Source organism: Accipiter gentilis, chromosome 11, assembly GCF_929443795.1.
Source record: "Accipiter gentilis chromosome 11, bAccGen1.1, whole genome shotgun sequence".
Classification (NCBI taxonomy): Eukaryota; Metazoa; Chordata; class Aves; order Accipitriformes; family Accipitridae; genus Astur; species Astur gentilis.
In genome coordinates, this window is record NC_064890.1 from 14,430,851 (window position 1) to 14,454,924 (window position 24,074).

Genomic DNA, 24,074 nt, shown 5'->3' on the forward strand with positions numbered 1-24,074 from the left:
ATTTTATTTCATTCATTTATAAAGAAATATCTAGGATAAGCACAGAAGGCTCAAAATAAAGCATGCCGCAAGATTACAATAGGTAGGATTCAGGAACCTAGACCCTCTCGTAAGTCGTCGGCAGATGCCTCTGTTGGAAATTGCAAATGAATTCAGTTCAAAATTAAATGCTTTCCTAGTCATTCACTAGAGACTGGAATTCAGCCTTTAAACACACATGGGAAACCATCAAATGTGAGTCAATAAAACAACGCATGAAAAGCCACTTGTCCTGGCAAGACTCTTCTACACCAGCTTTTGAAAAAGCACTTCAGAGGGTTTGTAATAGCACAAATTCCACAGCCAGCATAAAACCAGATTGTGTTAACAGAAACCTTTCCTCCTTTTTCTTACCCTGTGACATTAAATAGAATTTCACTTAAATAAATTTTTTATTACATATAGAAAAAAGTTGCTTCCTATAATTTTTAAGCTATGCTTAAAGGAAACCGTAGCTGCATTTCAGCTATTCCCAAGGCTGAACTATGAAGTGGTTTGTTACCAAAACCAGACAATACCCTGAGTCTCTGAAGGAGAAAAGCCAGGGTGGTACTTGGCTCCAGACAGAGACAATGTAGACGTGCCTTCACGCAAGTGAGGAGTCTCGGCTCCTCACAGACAGTGGAGGTCTGATCAGCCCAGGGCATGGGACACATATCTGCTTTAAGACACTAATTCTCTACATGTCACAAGCTGTATCAGCTGCACAGTGATGTCTAAAAACACCTGAGATGCTTGGGGCATCCAGAAGATACAAGACATGATGTGGCTCCATGTTCTCCTGTGGCAGGTGCTGGAGGCTGGGTGATGGCATAAGGAACCTTGACTTGCTGCAGATGTCTGCGTATGGATAGTTGAATCTGACCCTAGGCTGAACATAAGGGGGCTGCAGTGGATTTTCCTACTCTGAGATGTGTGTATGTACATCCTGGCACAGCTGACATTTTTAAATCTCTTTTTTTTGCTTGGGACTGTAATTGGGCAGTATCCACCTTCCTAAAGATAAGGGTGGAAGGGAAGAGATCAAGAATTCATACAAGCCCCAACATTTTCTTTTGCAGATAGTTTATCTCAGAAGACAAAATTCTGTATTTCCTTCTTAAGTGTAAAAATCTGTATTTCAATGATTGCTTTACATTCAAATAAATCTAAGTTGGAACTATACCAAAATTCCCTAAGTCATTTTTCATAAATACTCAATTGAAATCTCCATATATTACTGACAAATGTCAGTGTTGTAAAGCTTAGTCACAGAAAAGCCAAGGATAATTAACCAGTTGTAAGCTGACCTTAGCTCATCATTGGGGAAGGAATAGGAAGGGCTTTTAATGGAGAGTCAGTTTTGTCAGCATTTTACTTAAAGGACAAACACCATAGTCTATTTCTTCTGGTTTGTAAAATTATGCTTTGGATATTAATTAAAGTAAATTTACCAGCTGGAAGTCCTCTGCTATGAGACAGAGATACTATGCCACTGACTTCTCTGTATTAAACTTTTATAATTCTCATAACCTACTTGAAGTAGACAGCTTTTTTCCCATGCACTACTGGGCACTTCTAACAAACTTTATACATCTCTTATGATGACAGCTAAGATCTTAAAAGCTACTTTTCTAAGGAACACCCCAATCAATTAAATTTAAAAATCTTCATATGCCATTAAATCAAAATCCTACGTAACAAAGCGCTCAGCTTTACAAAGTCCCTCAGTCTCTATGCGCCAGTCTGTCCCCCTGCTCTGATTTCACTGTAATCTAGCTTTTTTCCATGTGAAGTGACTACAACTTCTTCCTTGAACATATCTATGAGACTGCAAACTTACAAAGCTTCAGGAACAGTCCACTTTAACCCTATTGCTTCAGTGGTTAATCAGCTCACCAACACACTGCTCCATTTGCCCTGAAGAACAGCATGTATCTTGTACATTCTATCCTCCCTACCAAGCACAGCTACAGCTTCCTTCACATTTGCTTTTTCCCACAAAATTGCCTCCCCAGTTAGTCTAACAATTAATAATATGACTGATACCATATTGTGATAGCCTATAGTTGTCCTGTGCTTTATATGTTTTACAATCTTATATTGTTCTGTCAAATAAAGAAGAAAATGTGATCCATAACTTTTTGTGTTGAGGTCCAGAGCTGAGCTACTCACCTTGGTTCCTTCTAAAATCATCATGAAGAAACCAGTAGTTTTGGAGAGAAGTCATCTGACTAGTTCAGATGGCTGCTGCAGGGAAAGACGACCTATGTCCCCAAAGTGCCAGTCTCTCTCCCCAGAGCAGGAAGGAAGCCTTGGGGGACCAGCTCAGCTGCTCACCACAATCCCCTGCCATAACTGAATGACAGACATCTTTCAGAATTCCTCTGGATGAACAGCAGCTAGCATCAGAAAATTACATCTTCAGAAGTACTTTGCATTTCAATGTCGGTCCCTGAAAAATGGGGCACCTGAAGGCAGGTCTGTGTGTGAATGTCTCAGCCAGCCAGCCAAGTTCCCCACCTTATACTGTTGTGGAAGGTGGCAAAGTTGAGCTGCATGAGCATGCGGACTGCAACTGGACGAGCCATAAACTTGGCAATAATGGGATAAGATTGTGAGGCTATAATAGCACAGGAACGTATATAAATTATAGAGGCTGTTACTATATTTTGGAGGGCTTTAAGGACTTTGCTTAGCTGCTTAAAAGTAGTCATTCATGATAAAGCAGAACTCATAGCTTGCTTAATGCTTTTGCTTAAGGTTGACCTATTCTCTGATGGGAGGAATAAGAAGATTCAGAATGCCCCAGAGCCAGTTTGAGCCAGGAAAAGGAGCCATAGTAACAACTAGCCTAAAAAACAGGAAAGAGAAAGAACCTGCCTGGATATAAGAAAAAGGACCCAGTGAGAGAGAAGATGACCGCAGGCCCAAATATTACTGCTGGACCAGACTATGGTCTGGAACTTAGATTGTAAGGTTATAATTGCCCAGGGAGTTTAGTGTTGGGGGTCCCTCTCTGGAGGCACCAAGCTGGAGCTGGCTGAATTTGTGCACCATAGATAGAATAAATCACACTTTTTATTTTGAAGGCCTTGATTAGAGATTCTGCTTTAGGGAACTTACGGTTGAGCCTGAGGAAAGAAGAAGCACCTGAGGGTGACTCTGTGTGTGTGTGCATTTGAGGAGTCAAAAGGGGCACCCGTCGGCTCACTGGAGTCGCCCGCTGCAAAGGGACTCTGGTCCTAGCGGGTAAAGTCTCAGGGGGTGTGTGAATGCTTAGGCGGTGGCTTCTCCCTGAACATCTACACAGCAAAAATGAAATACCTAATAAAGTACCTAAGTAATCCTAATGAAAGGATCCTCAGAAATAGGCTGAGGAGATCCATCTAGGAGTAAAACACAGAAGAAACCCCTCGATGTTCCCGGTTTTAAAAATGTGAAAAATTCAGGTAGTCAGTTCCTCAGAAATATTTCTCAGAATAGAAAATGTTCTTGAATTTTACATATCCTGCTCAGCGTATTTCAGTGGAGACCAACTAAACATTTATTTGTTCCATGCTAAGCAAAAAGTCCTTAGATTATCACACATATTCAGTAAATCCTTCAGAGCAAATCCCAATTCTGTGTTCATGCTAAATCTTTAGCCAAACTTGAATTAAAAGCTACCATACACCTCTTTGATAGTCTCAGGGAAAACTGCAGCCAAAGCACATCCCAGTTTATTTTGGTTGAACTCTTGGCAGATTATGACTGAAGATTTTTTAAAGAGTTCATTACATCTTTGCCCTCCTTAAGCAAAGGTTATCCCAAAGCTGCCTGTTTGAGCGAATTATGACTACTGGGTGGTCACTAGTGCCTGTGATACTGCATGTTCAGTGATAAATTTAAGTAGGTAGTTAACAAGGAGAAATCTCTACCAAGACTTTTATTATGGAATCTAAAAACAGTAAAGTTTCATTTACAGGGAGAAAATAATGAGCTTAATGTATATATGTACTGAACAAGCAGATGAAATATTTCAACAATTTTACTATTCACATAAAAATTAAAAATTTAAACTTAATCTTTCTAAAAATTAAGACTTGCAGGATAAACCAGCTCTTAAAGATTTTTTTTTTAATCTAGACTTCATTAATGCTCATATTCTTCATCTTAACAGCTAATGCTGTCAGCATTTATTGATTCAGCCTTCTAATAATTACATCATCTTTCTAGCATGTCAGAGAATGTCAAGGTGACTGTGATGCCATATGACTGGAGTATGACTCCTGTGTCACAAAATATTTGTGTCAGTTGTTTATCCAGAAACAGACATATAGCAAATCTCAGAGTGTTAGAGGAGAAAAATACTGACTTTATTAATAATCTGCTATGTAAAATGTTTCATTGCTTTCTGTAATGGTGCCAAAATAGCGTTGTCAAGTAATTATTTAAATAGTTCTATTGAAATAAACTAGAACTCAATGAGGGCACTTTGACCAATGTCACGTCTTCCCAAAACACCACGCAGCCTTTCAACATTCAGCTATTTAATTTGATGTCATTTGAAAAAACTGTCCTCACACAGCTCCAAAACATCTTTGCTTTCCTGCAGTAAGGCTGGATATTGTATTTGTCTATCTCATGAATTTCTCCTGAAGGTTTGTTTCCTTCAAGCATTCAACCAGCTCAAGCTAAGGCTTATGAAAAGACAATTGCTTTGTTACAAACTGCACCGATTTTAATAATTGCATTATTTTTCCTAAGGGTTGAAATGAGGCAAGAATTACAGTATATTGATTCATTTGATAAAAAAAATCCTGGTTTAAGTCTTTTAACATCTTGAAGTTATAGTTTTGAACTAAAAGGCCTATTTTCTTTCTTTTCAGAAGTAAAAGTCAGTGTTCATATGACAGTAGGTCCAGTAGGTCACCAAAAATAATTAAACTCAAGCAGTAGATAAACTAATAAGATATGAACACATATATTTTGTTAAATGAAAAATTATCACTCTTTCTCCTTCTCTTTCAAGAACTTTATAAAATAAGGTGCAAAGTCACGCTTGGACTGACATGACCACCCTGGAATAATGGATTTAATTGAGTAATAAAATTCAGCAGAGCAGAACTGAGGAACAACCCTACTGCAAGGAGTAAGGACTTCATGTGAAGGACCGCACTTTTGCTTCCTGTAGATTTTGTAGCAAGGATGACTGGACTGAAATCACTTTATGACTGACTCGGACTCTTGCAAGATGATGCTCGCATACGAAGAAGTGCCTTTTAGTAACTTCACAATTTTCATTTCAATCCAACCTCAAATTTTCTAACTTCAGCAATGTACTGTAATCAGTAAATGCCTCTTCTGCCATGGCACAAGCTGTGAGCATGACCTTCTCCCCACAGAAAGGCATAATCCCTTCTCTCCACCTACCAACGTTGCCGGCGATAGCTGAGCGGGAGCAGTGCGGACGGTCTCTCCCCTTCCCTCTGTACACCAAGAGAGCAGGGAGCCGGCCCTACTCCCACTGTGCCACACAGCGGCATGGGCTTGGTAGCCTTCTTCTCTAGTTCACATATTTTAGCATCTGATAAAGATGCAACCATACCAATCTTTCCCTATGAACAGCAATTCGCTTTCACTCATATATTCTTGAAAATTGGATTATTCTTTTTAGAAGACCTGGAGCAGATTTTTCCTGTGAAGCATCTCTGAAAACATGCAAATGATTATCAGTCACAACACTGACAAGAGGCAAGCAAACAGTGAAATCAACTGGTAGGACAGGTGATGATCAGGATCTTAACAGAGGGCTCTTGAGCTCCATTTTCCTGTAAGCCTGATTTTTCACCACATATAATCAACTCCACTTCGAAATATAACAATATTGGCAGATATGGGGGAAGCAGTCTGATCACAACATTTGTTTGTCATAATATGCCAGAAATTAGTTTACAAACTTGTCTTTGAAATTACAATAATAACCGTTTCCCAATATCATTTCACATTTGCAAGAGACTTCAATGCATCTTAATTGATGAAGTCCAAGAGCCCAGTAATTTCAGCTTGAATATGCGATCACATCCTGATAAACACAAAATGCAGGGAAAATAATAGGCCTGGCACAACGGGAAAGTTGGGAAGAGGGGGTTCTGACTGACTGTCACAGCACAGCACATGACAATCAGGCATCACAGAAACATGCTCAGGACAAGAAGCAATGCAGGCAGGCACATTGGCAGTGTGAAGTTCATGCAGCCATGGGAACATTTGCTTAATATATTCTTGAGGCATACACACACAGAATGCAATTTTAAGATGGCCCTAAATTTCTAGATGATGGCCTTTTTTCCCTACTTTATTAAAGATACCTCTCTGTTACTATGAATTACCATGCAACTTCAGCCTGTCAATCCAGCTGAATGTGGCTCTCAAAGCATAATGACGATGTCTTTTAGAGGGGAAAGTATTTTGTTATTGTTGCCGCAATCAATGAAGGCTTAATTCATTTTTCCTTGACTTTTATGCACTATTATCCATATTACAATAACAGTCATGAACAGTTAAAGATTGGGTTTTATTGTGCCAGCATGTCTGTACAGAATAATAAAGAAGGAAGTCCTTGCTTTAGAGATCATGCTGTATATGGTGAACAAATAAGACAAATGTTATTGTTAAGAAAATAATAATAATAAAAGAAAATTGAGTCATACATTGACATTTCTTTAATTGATTGTCCTAGTTTCAGCTGGGATAGAGTTAACTGTCTTCCTAGTAGCTGGTACAGTGCTATGTTTTGAGTTCAGTATGCAAAGAATGTTGATAACACACTGATGTTTTCAGTTGTTGCTCAGTATTGTTTAGACTATAGTCAAGGATTTTTCAGCTTCTCATGCCCAGCCAGGGCACAAGAAGTTGGCACAGGACGCAGCCAGGGCACCTGACCCAAACTGGCCAACGGTGTATTCCATACCATGGGACGTCCCATCTAGTTTAGGGACTGGGAAGTGGGGGCAGGGAATCGCCGCGGGGGGACTAGCTGGGTGTCGGTCGCCGAGTGGTGAGCTATTGCCCTGCACATCATTTGTACATTCCAATCCTTTTATTACTGCTGTTGTCATTTTATTAGTGTTATCATTATCATTAATAGTTTCTTCTGTTCTATTAAACCGTTCTTATCTCAACCCAGGAGTTTTACTTCTTTTTTCCCAATTTTCTCCCCCAGCCCACTGGATGGGGGGGAGTGAGTGAGCGGCTGCGTGGTGCTTAGTTGCTGGCTGGGGTTAAACCACGACATTGATGCCAAACAGGAGTGATTTACCCATGAAAAACAGAGAAGATGGATTTTGAGGCAAGACTTCAGTGAGAACAAGCAGCGCAGCAAGCTTCCAGACGTTTCCCCATGCATAGAGGACACTGCAGAGAATTAGTGGAAGAGGTACATGGCTCGCTTCCTGGCTGCTCCCTTCAGTGCCTTCTGGGGTAGAAGAGTGGGCAGTTCAAGGCCTCGAATGCTACAAGTATTTTAATTGATAATCTATGATGCAAGAAAATGGCCAGACCAACTCCATGTATCTGGTTGCTCCACATGTCCTTCACTTCCAACTGTCTTCACTTTGTCTGGTTTTTACTGAATTCAGTGCTGTGTAAGAGAAATTGAGTGAATCCGGTACCTCAGCTTCTAGCAGTTATGTTGGGGTCCTCACCTGTCTCTTGATCACAGCAGAATTTAGGTAGATGTCAATGTCTCCACATCAGGTTACCTACAAGCTTATAAAGTAGCCCAGGAAATTTTGTATTTCTGGGGTTACTCTTGAGAGTAGGCAAGCTGATTCAATCTTCAAGATTCAGAGGCTTGAAGTGTAGCTACAATGGGGTTTAGGTGTGATTTAAGTGTTGGGAAAACAGTGCAGTGAGTCAGGTACTGTACTCTGCATGCAGCTGTGCCTCAGGGCAAGGATGGAGGAGCCATGGGGAAGAGGCAAGTTGATGCAATGCCTCAGGGAGCCCCAGGCTACCAAGAGGTGAACGGGGCAGCTGGGCTCTACCATAGTCCCATGCTCAGAAGCTCTAGAAACTGTTCACTTGCCCCAGATTTTCCTGCATGGTCACTATTGAAGTGGACCTCATGTTCCAGGTGCTGAGTTTGACATGCAGGGGCTGAAATGTGGAAGGGCTGAGCAAGCTCAACCCATACCAGAATTAACAGGAGCTTTTCAATATACAAACTCCTATGCAGTGCTCAGCATCTCCAAAAGTCAGCTCATAGCCATCTTAAAGTAGGCACCAGACTTGCAGGATACTTTTGATCTTAATCATTGTTTTTAATTTACTGTTGGTAAAATGGAGATAATGCCACAACCCTACTGTGTATGTTTTCACAAAAAATAAAAATTTGGAATATGCTAGTTAACAGCACTCAAAGTGCACCAATTGAACATGGTATTTGAAATTAGGATGAAAAAAGGAGAGTGAGGAACAAATACATATGTGTATATATATGGCGTTGTGTGTATGTATTGATATAAATATTATTTTCCATTATTAAAAGGACCTACAATTTGCACACTTTAAAAAGCGTTACTAATTACTTTCAATAAGTATTAGTATAGATAAAAATCAACAACCTGTCACAATGAATATTTTAATCTCTTAATATATTTTTAATGAAATCCGTACCTTATTGGGACCAGAATCTTCTCAGAGGTATGAGGTAACAAAAAACCTGATCTGATCGCTTCACAAACTTTTACATCAGTTTTTTACTACATGCATGTTATTAAAAATTAAAAGACAATAAAAAAATCACATTAAAATTCAATGATGCTCTAACTTTTCCCCATACCATTTTCCAGCACACCCAGGAGAGAAAAATAGATGTATACAAGACCTGAAAAAACATCACTACTGAATAAATCTACTTGCTAAATTAGACCAAAATTGGCCCCAACACTTCAATTAGCACTTTGGTTTTGGCTATGTAAAACTATCTCCAGGGGCCCCTTTACAAGCACTGCCACGCTGGAAAATGTTCCTCTGCATCTCCAGCACAGTGACCACCTCTCATCTCATCTGCAAAGCATTAAGTAATGGCTATAGCATTAAACACCCACCTGCACACGCTATTCAAAGCTAACAAATATAAGCAATGTTACACATGCCACACTTCTACAGAGGTTCATTCTCCTTTTCAACCTTGACCACACAGATAGTAGCAGGAGCTACAGGTGTATTTGAAAGGTTAAAAGCTTGAGTTATTTTACTATCGTCTTCATAACGCTCCAAAGACATTTGAAATAAATTATAGAGCAGACACCATAACTCAATTTTATGAATGCTAAATTGTGGAGTAACTCAGAGCTTCTTAGCAGATTAGGCAAAATTGGATTTTGATGTCCAAGAGCTGCTGCTGCTGTGGCAGGGGGTTAGGGTAAACCTGACAAATACAAGAGTACTTGCAGAAATGGGTGAAAGTGTTCAGGGTGATGGGACTGGGTCAAACTAGACTCAAACTAGGTCAGTTTAAGTATTTTCTGTGGAGGTCCCTCTCTGGCTAGCTTGTTTCTCCAACCTTGGGGCATTACTCTCTGCCTTACCCAGTTACATGTGGGGAATTTTCCTCCTCAGAAGTTAAAATACTTGGGGACACAGTTCCTTGTTGAGTAAGCATGGGCAATTACTGCCTATGCCATGATAATGAATATATGTTGTGTTAATAAAGCTGAAACCCCTTCTATAAGGCACATATGATGGTCAGCCACTTGTAGAAATTGTCAACTTTTGGCCATAAAGACATTTAAGTAGTAATTAAACATCGTGACACACAAGTTTTGAAATTTTTATCATCATTATGGTTTCATTACATACCATTTGCAGGGGGGAGTATCTTTAAACTAAACTCAAATGTAAACTTTCTTGACCATTATCAGTTTGGCACCAACTCACTATTTAATTGACTGTTAACAAATTCTCCAAGATATGACTGCTATACAGATATTTTATCTTCCTGTTAATTGGTAATTATGCATTGGCAGGAAAAACAGTGTTTCTTTCCAATTATTCCAGAACTCAGTGATTATTTAAACTTTGCTAATTAGCAGCAGAGGGCTGGTACATCTTCTGGGCAAATTGTATTTGATAAACCCTATTAAAATATACATGGCAGTAGTTGACTTGTAACAAACAAAAAAAAAAAGTGGCAGTTCAAAGGGTATTAGATACAGCACAAGGCAAATGGGGGCCTATTAAAATTTCCCCAACTGTTCTAATGAGAATGCCGAGGGTCATTTCTTCCTAGTTTACCATCTGTTTGGTTTCTGGCAAGTATCTCCGGTGTGAAGGGAGGGTCCTGGAGCCCATTTGGCTTGTCACAAAGTAAACCAGGGATCTACAGCAATTTCAGTAAGTTACAAAACTGCACTTCAGGAGTGGTAGCATGTACATAGCTGAAAACTTTTTTAAGAGCTGGCATTTACTGAGTATTCCTTACTTTTTAAAGCTGTGAACAAGCACAGAGAGGCAAAGACTGAGCAGGAGGGATCAATTTTATAGGCTCACCTAACAAGAAAAATCCAACAGTTGGCCTTTTTCCATCTCACAATGTTAGTGGGGGATATTTTCCTTTATCTGTCAAAAACTGAAAGCAAAACACTGCCCCAGAACCATCAGTGTTTGAGCGTAAACCGATGCCAAAACCAAACCTCTGCAGGCTTGGAACCACATGCCCCATCCAGCAGCAGTGGGAGCCTCAGATGCCTCCAGCGCACAGTCCAGACCGATGCACCGGCAGAGTTGGGGAGCACGACCAGAGCATTTTCTGTAGTACCCCCTTGGGATGACACTGTGGGTGCCCTTCAGCCACCGAGGCACACTCTCCCCTTCTTCTTCTGGAGATGAAACCAGCAGCATCACCAATGACATCCACCTACAGTAACTCTGCCCTAAAACTGCTCATGACCTGCGAGCCAAAAGGGTATATGGGACCAGGAAACTACTTTTATCCTTTTTCCCCTATTCTCAGTTCATACAGAGCTGAATCAAAATGATCCTTTGTCTACAAACTGAAAGGGGGTTTTGGTTTTGGTCTGCTATGCAAACATGTATGTCACCAAAATACCAAGCAGAGGATTATGTGAAGGCTGCCTTAATCCTGTCAAAAAGCAATAGAATAATTTTAAAAGAAAAGAGTATAAGATAAAATGCAATGCCAAGTAAGTTATTTTGGGTGATTGCTCTCCCCAAGATTTCCTCTAGGAAATTTATTGTTCACCGTATTTTAAAGACCATTTGTAACTATTCTTTTTTTTTTTTTTTTTTTTTTTTTTTTTTAAAAGCCCAGAGACTCAACATATTACATACAGTAGGTGAGATCACCTTCGTGGTATAGAAACAAAAAATTACAAAGGAGGAGAGATTGCAAGATGATCTTTCATATTCTATTTTTTGGCTTTCTAGCAGATGCATTTCCCCTGTTTAGGCACTAAAATGTTTCCAGGTAACATCGCTCTCATAGCCTCTTATAAAGTAGCCCACAGAGTTAAAGAAAATCTAAAATTCACCAGTAGTTTATGACCTTGCAGTAGAAAGGAGACATCTGTTTAAAAAGATAGTAAATTACAAGTTGTATAAACCTACACAGAAGATAAACCAAAAATTTTCTGTTAGCCAATTAGGCCTGAGGCAATACTTTCCAGTGTAATGAGAACTTTGAATCCACTGTCTCTACCATAATAGAGCCTATGGACTTCTAAACTTTTCAATTTAGGTTGAAATGTTAACGCATATACAAAAATTATAATGAAATTACTTGTTTATTCCACATTTATTAGAAGGTAGATATCAGTGCAGTAATCATGATTTTGCATAAAATTAGGTTTCGGGGGGCTTAACTGTAAAGGCTTACATTTTCCACTGTAATTTGTAAGAAACTAATTACAGCAAACTTAAATTTTGAATAATTTGTCATGTGCGCATGATGTGCAAATCTGCCAGGGAGCCAGAAAGCTTTGGGAAGAACCCAAATGCGCCGAGATGCAGTGTGACTGGCAGGTCAAAGGCAAACTTTGATGTGCACAGCCCAGCACGTCTGTCTGCTCAACCAGCCTGTCAGCAGGGACGATCCCGTGTAATGAGACAGATTCAGGTCCCAACACACAGCGCTCCTTATCGCTGGTGAGGGATTATGCTGTAATCTTCTCCTTTAATTGTAGAAATGATACTGCGTTCCTCGCTTTCCAGTGCACATGGCTTCGGAGGAGCTGAGCTGTATTTTCATATTTATCCCAAGTTACAGACCTGTACCCCTATCACCCACCAGACCCATTTAACCTTAATCTCATTTGCAAGCAATCATTCCCGTCAAACCCACCACAGTATTTTAACTTTCTAACACGTTTTTTTCATACTCCTGTCTCCCACTTTCCTCTCACATATTTGGAATAAGTCAAGCAGCAAGAGCCCCTACGTGATCGTATGGACATTCTGGCTGTATGGGAGGTCAGCCTTGGTGGGCTGATAAACACCAGAGCACAGCCAGCAGACAATCCAAGCTGTCAAAAAAAGGCCAAACGCCAGCAAGGACCCTCAGAGTCAAAAGCAGAAGAAGGGAAGGACACTGAGAGATGGAGACATCCCACAGGAGTCTAAAATGTGTCTCCATAGAGAGACAGGGTGTGACTGACACTGAGGGGTATCAATGTGGCTTGAGAAAGGGGGACATGAAGAGCGGGATTGCTTGTCAGCCTTCAGCAGGCAACGCTGAAGGACGTGGAAATGATCCCAGGTACGCACTGCACCGATTAGGAAAGGAGAGTGGAAAACGCTACTGGAGAGATGCAACTTGGGTATCTCTTGTATCAAGGGATCTAATGAAGAAAGAAACACTATCCTTAAAAGCTAGATTTAAGGATCATTTCTTTGCTAAAGGATCCTCACAGCTTGGTGGTGAAGATTCAAGTACACATTTATATTTCATCCCAGTTCTAATTTTAGCTTTACAGTTTTGGTTTTACCTTAATCTGAACCCAGACAATGGTTCAGCTTGGGACAAAAGATTAATATTTACAACCACTATTAAGTTTTATCCCCAAAAGCTCACCCATTTCTCCCTAAAAGAGTTGTTAGAAGGCTTCCCAAATAAAAATTTCAGCAAGTTTCATGTCAGTGTAGCCCCACAGAGGAAACCAGAAACTATTGCTTTGGCTACACAATATATACTGAAAAAGAAAGAAAACATAACCCTTAGAATTAACTCTGTTAGCACTAATGTATTTTATCTTTTTTCTTCAAAGCTTCTTGACACGGTTAACTAACTGTGATAACTGACAATGATTGTGTCTCCGTCAAGCAACTTCCTAAATTGGGTAATTAAAAGATAATTGTAGCCACAATACAGTAACTTATGGCACAAAAGACAGATATATGTATGTTGGGAAGACTTCATATTGTCGGGGTAGACTGGAAGATTATCATAATCTAGCGTGACCTCCTGCGTAACACAGACAAGAGCATTTCAATGGTAATATTCCAAGGGAGAAAAAATATTCTTCCCTGCTCCATAAGCAACCGCTATCAACCCAATTTCAGAATATTGCTATCTTCAGGTTTTAAAGGCCCAGCTTCACACACACACCCCCCCGTCTAATCTCTGATAAACCACATAAGTCTTTGAATTGAGGTCTCTGAACCTGACATAGTCCTTGACATTTTAAAAAAATTAATTTCCAGCTAGCTAAATCTAACCTGAACACCACAATCACTTGCTGGAAAGGAGGAGCAGCTTCTTTGCTAATTGGAAATGATGACACAACAGATGGATCCAGGTTTTCTGGAGAAAGCGCTTTATGTTTTCTTCAGAAAACAAAACAATGCCATTCCCACCTACTATTTTATTAAACAATATATTAAATACTGTGGAGACTACTCTCTTTTTCTACTGCAGATGGTAGATTTTAAAATATTAATAATTTTTAAAGCTACCAAATTGTTTTAAAAAGCTATCATTTGCATGCTAAATGCTTTTTGGAACAGGCCAACCTTCTCATCTCTCACTGCAGAGCAGAGAAAGAAAATGTTTGTGTAGTTCTCAATCCTGGAAGCCAGCAGTACATCATGGATTGAACATCTACATAAAATTAAGTTTAAAAGCCATTGCCATTTTTGCTTCACTGTTTCCTTTTTACTGTGACTGCACAGACACTGCACAAGAGCATCAGCTCTTTTGAAACATTCAGATTGTACTTTTTCAACATATATGCAAGCTTAGGAGATAGCAAAGAAAAACAGCAAAATGAGATTTTTATTCAAAATGTTGCATAGCTAACAACTGTAACACAACTGACCCTACAGTTTGTCTGCAGAAAGTTCAAAAGAAATGTCAGAGATGGCAGCAGTTTTTCTCTGACATGGACGGAGGCATGCTCAAGATAGAGCAGCAGACCTCCCCCGGGCATGATGTTTGAGAATTTGTATTGACAAGCAAAATGAAGTAGCTCCAACCACGCATGACTGCTTTTGCATCTCTTTGCTTTTGTATTTTCCCAGCCTGTAGGTTTGGATCTTCTTTTGGTCTGCAGAACACACGTGTCACCAGTTTAGTTTGTTATCTTACCAGTGTCTGAATGGTCAAAGTAACACAAGAGATAGAAAATGACCTTTGGCAAATTAAAAAAGGCCACGTCTTCTTTCTGTCACACGTCACATGTGACTTTAACATCTGGCTCAGTGAGACACCCACTATAATAGCCCTGTTCTACAGATGAAGGTACAAATTTAGGAAAAAATACAGACATATTTGTAAATGCACAAAGCTATTTAGGTTCTTAAAATTTTGCTTAATTTCCATTCTTAAATATTTAGATGTGATTAAATATCACCTGTATACCTTGCCCAGTGAGTTTGCCGTACAGGGCTATGATGTCCCCAATGGCATGATACAAACACCTATTTTGTGGCAAGATAATAGCTTGCCAGTAACTTGACCATCCCAAAAATTTCACATTGATAAGTGCTTTCCGCCTTGCTTACTCCATCAGATCCTGTTCATCTTGTAAATAGTACGGTGGGAAAGGAGAAACAGTAGTACCACTTCTTCCAGAAAACTGGATCTTTCAGTGCATTTCGTGTAAGACGTGAAATAACTGTGGCAGCTGTGCTCTTCCCTTTGAAAGGCCAAGCAAAAAACAAAATTTGTGGCTGATCGGTGGTGCTATTCACAAAGGCAAAGCCCTTCTCAAATTACTCCTCAATACAGTTTTAAATAATGTGCTATTTATGTTGCATTCTTTCATTTACAAGTCAACGTATGCCTGCTGTATGACAGTCACATGCCCAGACCACTCGTTTTTCACATGCTTTATAACAGACATAATTGTCATGAAAGATTATTATGAAGAAAGTACTGAAGTTTAACCCTAACAGACAAATGAACATTTAAACATGCTACTGCAAGTGCAGCGCAGTTGGTGTCCCATACAACTGGTACCTATTTTTGTACCTTCACCCCAGATTGCTTGTTAGGAGTCACTGAGTTCCTCCAACTGGAGGAATGCAATTCTCACAATTATTTGCAAGGATATAACCAATGCTACCAAATAACAAACTGCAGAAGGTATAGCTGTAAATTACTTGCACAAATCTAGGAGAGATTTTTCAAAAGCACTTGTCCTTAGCACAACTGGCCTGGCTGCACTGCTGAGTGCTACAGCAGAACTTGAAATATATAATAATTCTGCAAAACTTGTCCTCCCCCTTTTAATACAATTCTGGGTTTTGTACATGGAAAATAATTGGTTATATAAAGTACCTTGACCAGCATTCTGTTTTTAAGGAAGATGCTATTGTTAAGTGAATGGAAAAAATAGGTTGACATAAGCTCAAAGGAATCAGTTCTTCAGCCCAAGGACAGTTAGATGTTTTGGGCTAAATGCTTTAGTTTATACAAAATGTTACACCATTTAGAAATGGCTATTTCAACCAGTTTAGATGCTGAAGCTTTTCTTTCTTAAAATTCATATAATTCAGTATACCACTACCAGGTCTGACCAAAGAAGAAGGAAGTGGAGGAAGAAATAAAAGCTGTCTAAAAGCCACTACTGCCTTATCTCATTGACTCCCACTGACTTCCATGTATTGTCAATTACTCAGTCTAAATTAACCCGTTTCAGTAATTGTGTTGTTATTGGTGTCCTCTGTACAGCCAAGTATTCATTACCCTGGGTTGCAGAATATAGATTACACTGGACTTACCAAATCCAAAAGCACTGGAACCACCAACGCTCTGGGAAGCCTGAACACTGGTAGAGGTGTAGAGCCCAGTTACCAGTAAGCCATCAAAGAAGGTGCTTGTCGAAATAGTCACTGAAATGAGAGAAATAAAATATGTGTAATTATTTATAAGCAGTACTTAAGATCCTATACACATTCTGTGAGCAGACTCTTGCCCTTGAATGAGATCCCATCATTCAGTATAGTGAATTCATCTGAATTCCCCCAATACTTATGACACTTCAGTGACTTTAAATTAGCTTTCCCATGTAATTTGCCCAAACAACTTGTTCAGCATTCAAGCTGTGCGTGCCAAGTTTCAGTATGCTCCTGTACAACTTCCTCAGGGTTTACTTGAAGAAAATTGACTGGTTTAGAGGTAAACGACTGGCATTTATTGGTGTTTGAATGAGCTTCTATTCCTAAATGAATCATAAGTACTGTATCAGTAATCATCTGCAGCAGGAACTAGACCCAAATTGAGCATTACAACAGGATCTGAAATGAACTTCAAAAGGGTGGTCATGACCATTGCTCCTTGGGCAGTTGCCTTTGCTAGAAGCACAAAACTATACTATACACTAAACGCACAATGAGTTAGTAAAACATAGCATTGAAATATATGGCTTGTAAGTAATTGTCAAGATACCAGAATATAGTAAAAGCAATGAAATAACCAGGATTATTGTATTCTTTCTGGACCTAAACAGAGTGTTAAGTTATGGTTATCATGTATATTACAGTATTATACACTGAAGTTATATGGGCATCTGAGTCATTACAGATTATATGTATTTAAATAACTCATTAATGTATTTTTAACAGATTCTTAGATATTAGCAGCAAAGTAATCATTCAAAAAGCATCTACAAGTAACACAGGAATCTATATATTCATTGTTAGGATTGATAAATCTTGCAATATTTATTTACTTCCTGTAAACGCTAATAATTCTTACATTTTTACTTTGGTATCTTTCAGATTGTATCATTGTATACTTAACATCAGCTTCAGTGGTTCTATCTTGGAAATACTTAAATTATTAAGTGATAGGTTTAGGTTTTTCCTATTATATAAATGCAATATCCTCTATAGCAGAATGACTTCTCTAATCCTACAGCAGCACGTGACCTTCTTTGCTTCATAATACTCTCCTGTCCATTTTTTAAAAAATTTAATATTCTAACATTAGGTTGCGTACCACTGAATTGAAAACAGAACTAGGAAATTTTACCAAAAAATTAATTAAATACCTTAACAATGAGATAAATTTTCTTCTCTTTCTCTCCTCACCTTTGTCTGTCTAACATCATCCTTCTCTACATCTGATGTCTAATATCCTTTTCTAATGTAATACCATCCTTTTCTACGTCTAATATTATCCTTTTCTACAATCTTTACCCATATTTATTTGAATGTGGATAAAATGCATTGCAAATCTATGGCCTACCATATAGGATTATTTTTTTTAAAAACTGCATAATGAAGGGCAAAGAACCTGCAAGGAAATCCACACAAAAATATCTCCGTGCTGAAGAAGAGTCTCATGACTTGTAGCCTCGTACACTGAAGATGCATCAAGACTTTAGTTACCATGCTGGTTCTGCTTTCATAGGTTAATCCTTTCTCCCACCTTGGGGGGATCGCTGATAAACTCTGATCTCTCCCCACATCACGTTCCACCTCCCCATATTGCTCTTTTGCTGGGAATATCACAAGCCAGTGACTGGCTGGGGAACTGAAGCAAGGTACTGTGAGGTGAATGCTAGTACATTCACTAGTAATACACATTCAGCAATGAAACGGTTCAATTTTTTTAAATCCCAATAGTCATTTAGTGTTTCCTCTGGGGTACACATTGGCCTAAACTTATTGTTAAATATTTAAAGAACATATAAACATTGACAGTGGCTTAATTTGTTCTAAGCAGAGGAACAATATTTACCATGATTAATTTATTCTTCAACTCTTTATATTTAATTGTCTTCCTTTCTTTGATTATTCAATAGTATACTGAATAATTCCTGAATCCAACTTTTCTCTCCCATGACTCCAAATTTCAGTGTTTTGCAACAGACGCTTCCCTGAATGCAGATGCAGGTTCAGAGCCATATGATCAATTTTTAAGAGGCCACTTCTGATATATATGTTAAAAAAGCAGCAAAAGAGACTAGATTTCTAAAAAATAGAAGTATTATGGAGAGAAAAAGAAAATCAAACAAGCAAACAATGAATTTTTCCTGCATTTGATGATGAAGTGGCGAATAATGCAGAACCTTTTCTTCCTTTTGTGCCTTTAAACCAACAAAGAGGCAAAACATATGTTGAAAAAATATGCCTATGCGTTATTTTTGAAGACTTGGCAAAACAGTCAGTGAAAAGCATTGATAGAAGGGCACCGGGCCAGTACTTTGCTGCCATTTTGTTTCCCTGTGGGGAAGCATCTTATTCTTTACTGAATAGGATATAATGCAAAATTCTACTGTGAACAGGTGACCAGTTTCTCTGTGGGAAAGAAGTGATATTTTACAATGCCTGCATTTGATTTTGGACATATTTGTGTGATTGTCAACCCTCATTTTACATGAGCATGTAATAGGTCATTTTTTATTGTTGAAAAATTTCCAACACAGTATGGCTCCGTCATTAAGCCTCTGGGAAACTGCACAACGCCTCTAGCACATTTTTTAAAAACAGAGCACTAGGCTGTTATTATACATGTGTCATACATTTCAGAATAATTTCATAGTTCTTCACGAGGAAAAAAATTAATCATGACATTCTCAGTGATGATTTTTTTCCCTACCCAGTGGTGAAATACATCAAATTCCCATAAAATGAAAGAAAACACACCATGCCAAGTGTTAATGACCAAGAACGGGAAAACTGTGCTAATGCACAGCCCGGCAACAGGACCATGATTTTTTGTAGGGACTAGGGCTTGTTACTGAGGGCCCTCAGCTTCCCTTTCTGAGAGCAACAGGAAGATTCCTCCGAGATCCCCTCTGCCAGGCTTTGTTTCTGCCTTTACACTGGCTCATGCCATAGGTAGTTGATGCCAAATATCTGGTGCTTCAGGAGCAAGGACCAACACCAAGAGCCACCTGGACCTTGGAAAACATCTGGAGGGAAACAGCTGCACTGAGCACCCAAGGCTGGGCAGGCAAGGGGGGCTCTGGCACAGCCCCACCACCCACGCCATAGCACCCAATGGGCAACACAGCAGTGAGTCTCATCTACAAGTCCAACCAGGCTCTGCTCCATCCTCCACAATACCCTTCCTCGGGAGGAGAATTTGGGTGAGTGAAGAAGTGAGGAGCCCTTCCTGTCATTGGGGACTGCTCAGCCAGGCAGGGGGGACAACCAACCCTGCCACCCCCCACAGAGCAGCACCCTGTGCCAGTCCTCCTGGCTGCTGCACCAGGGCAAGCACGGAGCCCTGGCTTGATTCGTCTCTCCCCTCACACCGAGGACGGGAAGGGACCTCGTGAGAGAGCCCATGGGAGCAGGTAGCCCATGGTGCAGACATAGGTAGAAAGCTGTCAGTTGCCTTGAAGTAGCCCAGCGAGAGGGACTGAGAACATCTTCCTGAGAGGGCTGCACTGGGAACAACCTACCGATCAGGCAACAGCACATGGCAAATATTAGAGGCAAAGCTGATAACAGCTACTTTAAAAGTTGCCCAACATTTCCTTCTATTTTCAGTTCCTGAGATCTTTGCCAATTTTTACCCTCTTGGGCTTTTTCGCTTGGGTTTTTTTTCATGGTAAGTGTCTGTGTCAGACTGATTTCATTATTTAAGGGAGAAGGAATTTCAGTCAAAACACTTCATTCATTTCTGAGACGAGGTTAGAGGAAAATGTTACGTTGCCCTGGCTGAAAAATTCCAGTGTCCTTTGCTTTCAGTAGCTCTTCCACTCTGAACTGTGAGAACTGTCCTCCCAGTTTGGACAAGTTATATTCTACATATGTATACAGAAATAAAAAAAATCAGAGTTCACACATGCTCAACAGAGACATTTTCATTTTTAGCATCTAAATATTTCTGGAGATTCTGTCCTCATTTAGCACTCTTAGAGCACTCACTGACTAATAAAGCTTGCTGAAAAAAGTCCCATGAGATATATTTCAGTCCAGCTATATTGCTTTGTTGGAGCAGAAGTGCTTTGTGGAGGTATCATTTCCGATGATGTTTTGATCTGGGAAGTTTTTCAGTGTTTTAAAGCAGAAAGTCATGTCTGCTGCTTGGAAAGAAAAGGGAAAAGGGAGGGACCTTTAAAAAAAGTCTAAGCCTTCTGATGAGAAAACAGCAGCAGAATCTCACTTCTCAAAAAGCTGAAAAATGTGCAAAATGTCGCAAAACCGAAGTTGCTCCTAAAGTTTGACCAACACCATCCCCAATAACTTAAACTTAGGAGACACAAAAGCAGACCTGAGAGCAAAAGGACAGTGAGTGTACCAGGATGGAGAAGGTGATGACACTGGAACCAGTACAGGTAATAGGGGAAGAGAGACTTTTTGGAGAAAAAACAGGGAGCAATGGGGAAGAGGGGACCACGGCTGGGCAAAGTAGCAGAGAGATGGTGATGAAAAGGAGGAGATGGGATCTGAAGCTGTGGCCTGGAAACCTTGCAGATGTTCAATACAAGGGACGCACACACTGACCGGGGGGGAAAGACCAGGTGCAAAACCACCTGTAAAACCCAACAGCGAAGTGCGGGTCAGCCTCACTCGCATGCTGGTCAACAGCCACAATGGCAACCCGCTACGCAGCTCTTACTCTACCTTCTGAATCAAGTGAACAGTGTTTGCATGATGGATATGAAACCTTCCTGTCCACAAATCACATGGATAGGAATACATGGGCTAGGTGGATAACTTCAGTATATTTTTTAAAAGCCTAGGAAATGGCTCCATGAAAAAAAAAGTCATATCAGGGCTGGGAAATACCACAGAAATAGCCTCCAGTGCTGCTTTGCCCTACTCTTCCTTCTGTACAATGGTTGTGGTCACAAACAACTGTATTTCTGAGAACCAGGAGGCCCCCAGTTCCATTTTCCACCAAAAAAATGTGGAGAGTTACTGACTGCAACTCCTTGCACACCCAGCACACACACGCTGCTGTGCTCGCCTAGGGTTGCTACAGACACCGGCTAAATGAGCACACAGGCTGGCCTCATCCTGCCAAAGCCACACATCTCTGGGGAGCTTTGGGGTGTTATTTCCTTGGGAATGGAGGGGATGCAGCAGCCTGTCCCTGGAGACGCCTCGCACTTCCCATGACAGGTTTCTGCGAGAGCCCTGAAGTTGGTGCCTTCCCATGGGACAAGGAACAGTGGTGCCTCCGGTGATGCTGGGAGCTGACATGCTTCAAGGAAGAACCGGGTCAGGAAGAAGGAGGCTGGCAAAGATGCTGCTGAAATTATACCACAGGTGGAGGTAGCAGCATAACAGGAAAGATAAAGTGGGTTTTGAACTGTAGTTATATTCAGATCTTTCTAAGAAACTCATGCCATTCTTATGAACATAATTTTCAGTATTTCCAGTGTTATATGCTACACATACTGTATAGTATTATAGAAATCTATTAATCTGTGTACGTAATTGCATAAAATTTGCCTTACATTTTCTTGCGTGACTGACTTACTCCCTGAAACGACAGCTGCATTTTGACTGATACCCAAAATACTCAAAGTACAGTCAATGCATTTAAACTGTAAAGGCAGAAAAACTGCCAGGTGGAGGAATGGGATCATCTCAGGAGATATCTGCCGCTGACAGGTCTTACCAAATTTCGCTGCTCTTTAGCATCAGCTAAATGTCACTAAGAGGGATGATATATATACAGAAATTCCACAGAATTTGCAGCTGCTGTTGATGACAGTAAAATTTGCAGCTGCTGTTGATGACAGTCACAGAGTTAAAAAACTTTAAGGCAAGGAAAAGGACTAGATGTAGACAAACAGATATGACACATGAAACAGCACGAGTGGAGATGTAGCAGAGTTGAAGAAAGAATTAACAAAGGCAAAATTCTTTGAAGCCCCATATACTGTTTGTGTGAGTCAAGACACATAGCTGCAGTGTAAAACTGCACTTTTGTATACCATGAATAAAACAGAAAATCATTTTGGTATGTGAAATGGGATCATCACAGACAGCGGACTTCCCAAAATGAGACTTCCTTGCATCAAAGCAAGGACAGGCTTTGATACAAGTTTTACATTCTTCTGAAGGTCAAAGCCAGTTCCTTATAATACTGTAATATTGCATCATTGCACAGCTGACCCATGGCTGGAAACCTTCCTCTTAGGAAATAAATTACTTTTACTGAAGTAATTTATTATTTTTTTTTTCTTGACTCCTCAAAAAATGTACCAGTCTCTTAAGTAATGCAAGTCAGGGTGTGCAATGGCACTGTTCAGAGAGCCCTCTGTCCCTCCACAGTGCTGTGGCTTTCACAGGAGACTGCAAAAAGAAATGGAGACTAACTTCAAATACACCAGACCATCAATGTCACGTTACATTCAGAGCCAAGTAGAGCTTAACACTCCCTAAAACAGCCAGCAGCAGGAATGCAATCTGATGGCAGTGTACTTGGGACCACCCAAGCTCACATGCTTGCATGTAAACCCTGACTTCCCTTATACAGCTCAAAAGACCAGGAAGAAGAGACAACTCCTGATCAAGTTGGAGGATTCACCTGGGAGACCAGCACAGAGACACTCTACCCTCTGAATCTCATTTTCTGCTGCCTCATCAGCAAATACTGGGTTTGGTTAAACTGTACCCATGTCAGTTATGTAGGCACTAGGCACACAACATACCAGGAGGATGAAAACAGGGACATCAAAGATAACGTACCTTCTCTAGTCACAATTCGTAAACAACATCTCTTTTACTAGCATTTGACAACTATTGTCGCCCTGGTTTAAAACCACGTGGTATATAGTGTGCTACCACCTCATGCCAGAATTGTCATGGTGCTGCATGTTCTCCCCGCAGCTGAGAGAGGCACCAGCTCGTTGCAGCAGGCAGAGCAGAGACAGCTCTGCCATTAGCACGTTCCCACCACACCACCAGGACTGGCAAGAGGTCACCTCACAGTAGGGTCTCATGCTGCCCCAGCACCAGCCTTGCCAGCTCGGAGATGGAGCTGGGATGGGCACCAACCTTGCCAGCTCAGAGATAGAGCTGGGGTGGGGCGACAAACAGCAGACCAGTGAGTGTGAGGAGCTTCGGCAGGGGCACGTGCCATGCCTGTCTGCATCTCAGCATCCCTTGGCCAACACAACCTGATCAAAAGCCCACACTAGGCTGTTCCTGTTTTGAATTCTCCCTCTCTGGCTCTGCTCACAATGGCTTTAAAAGTTGAAATGAGGTGGTGCCCCCAGAGTGGATTTCTGGACTCATTACCTGCAGTCCCAGCAAGTGAGGAAGGGTTTGTGCAGAAGATGAATCGACATGGGGAAGATGTTCTTTGCCTAAAAGAGGGAGCCAACTTGGGAAGGGACAATGGTGCCTTTATGCTACCATCATGCAAAGCCAAACACAAGTGGCCCAAGTATAAACCCATCCTGGCATGTAGAGCCGTCTTACAGGACACAGATAATACTAAGCCCAAATCCTTAAAATACCAGACCACCCTTGAAATGTCAACTACAGATTAAATTGCTAGCAAGAAGAGAATAAGCTCTGACGTCTTATTTAAAGGTACACTGGTTAGACACCACAGTGGTAAGCGATCTATAAATACTCAGGTAGAATTTTAGAGGTATACATTCAAAATAGTGTGCTGATAAATGTATTTG

General features: G+C 40.4%; 1 protein-coding gene across 3 annotated transcripts in view; it reads right to left on the reverse strand.

Annotated features, from left to right (window-relative positions):
• The window catches only part of RELN (reelin), a 305,906-nt gene that overhangs the window by 237,676 nt on the left and 44,156 nt on the right, over positions 1 to 24,074 (reverse strand). For all 3 annotated transcript variants that reach the window (XM_049814133.1, XM_049814132.1, XM_049814135.1), the window contains exon 2: positions 16,246 to 16,356. In XM_049814133.1, the coding sequence (XP_049670090.1) occupies positions 16,246 to 16,356 (111 nt within the window). The remainder of the gene's footprint in view (positions 1 to 16,245; positions 16,357 to 24,074) is intronic.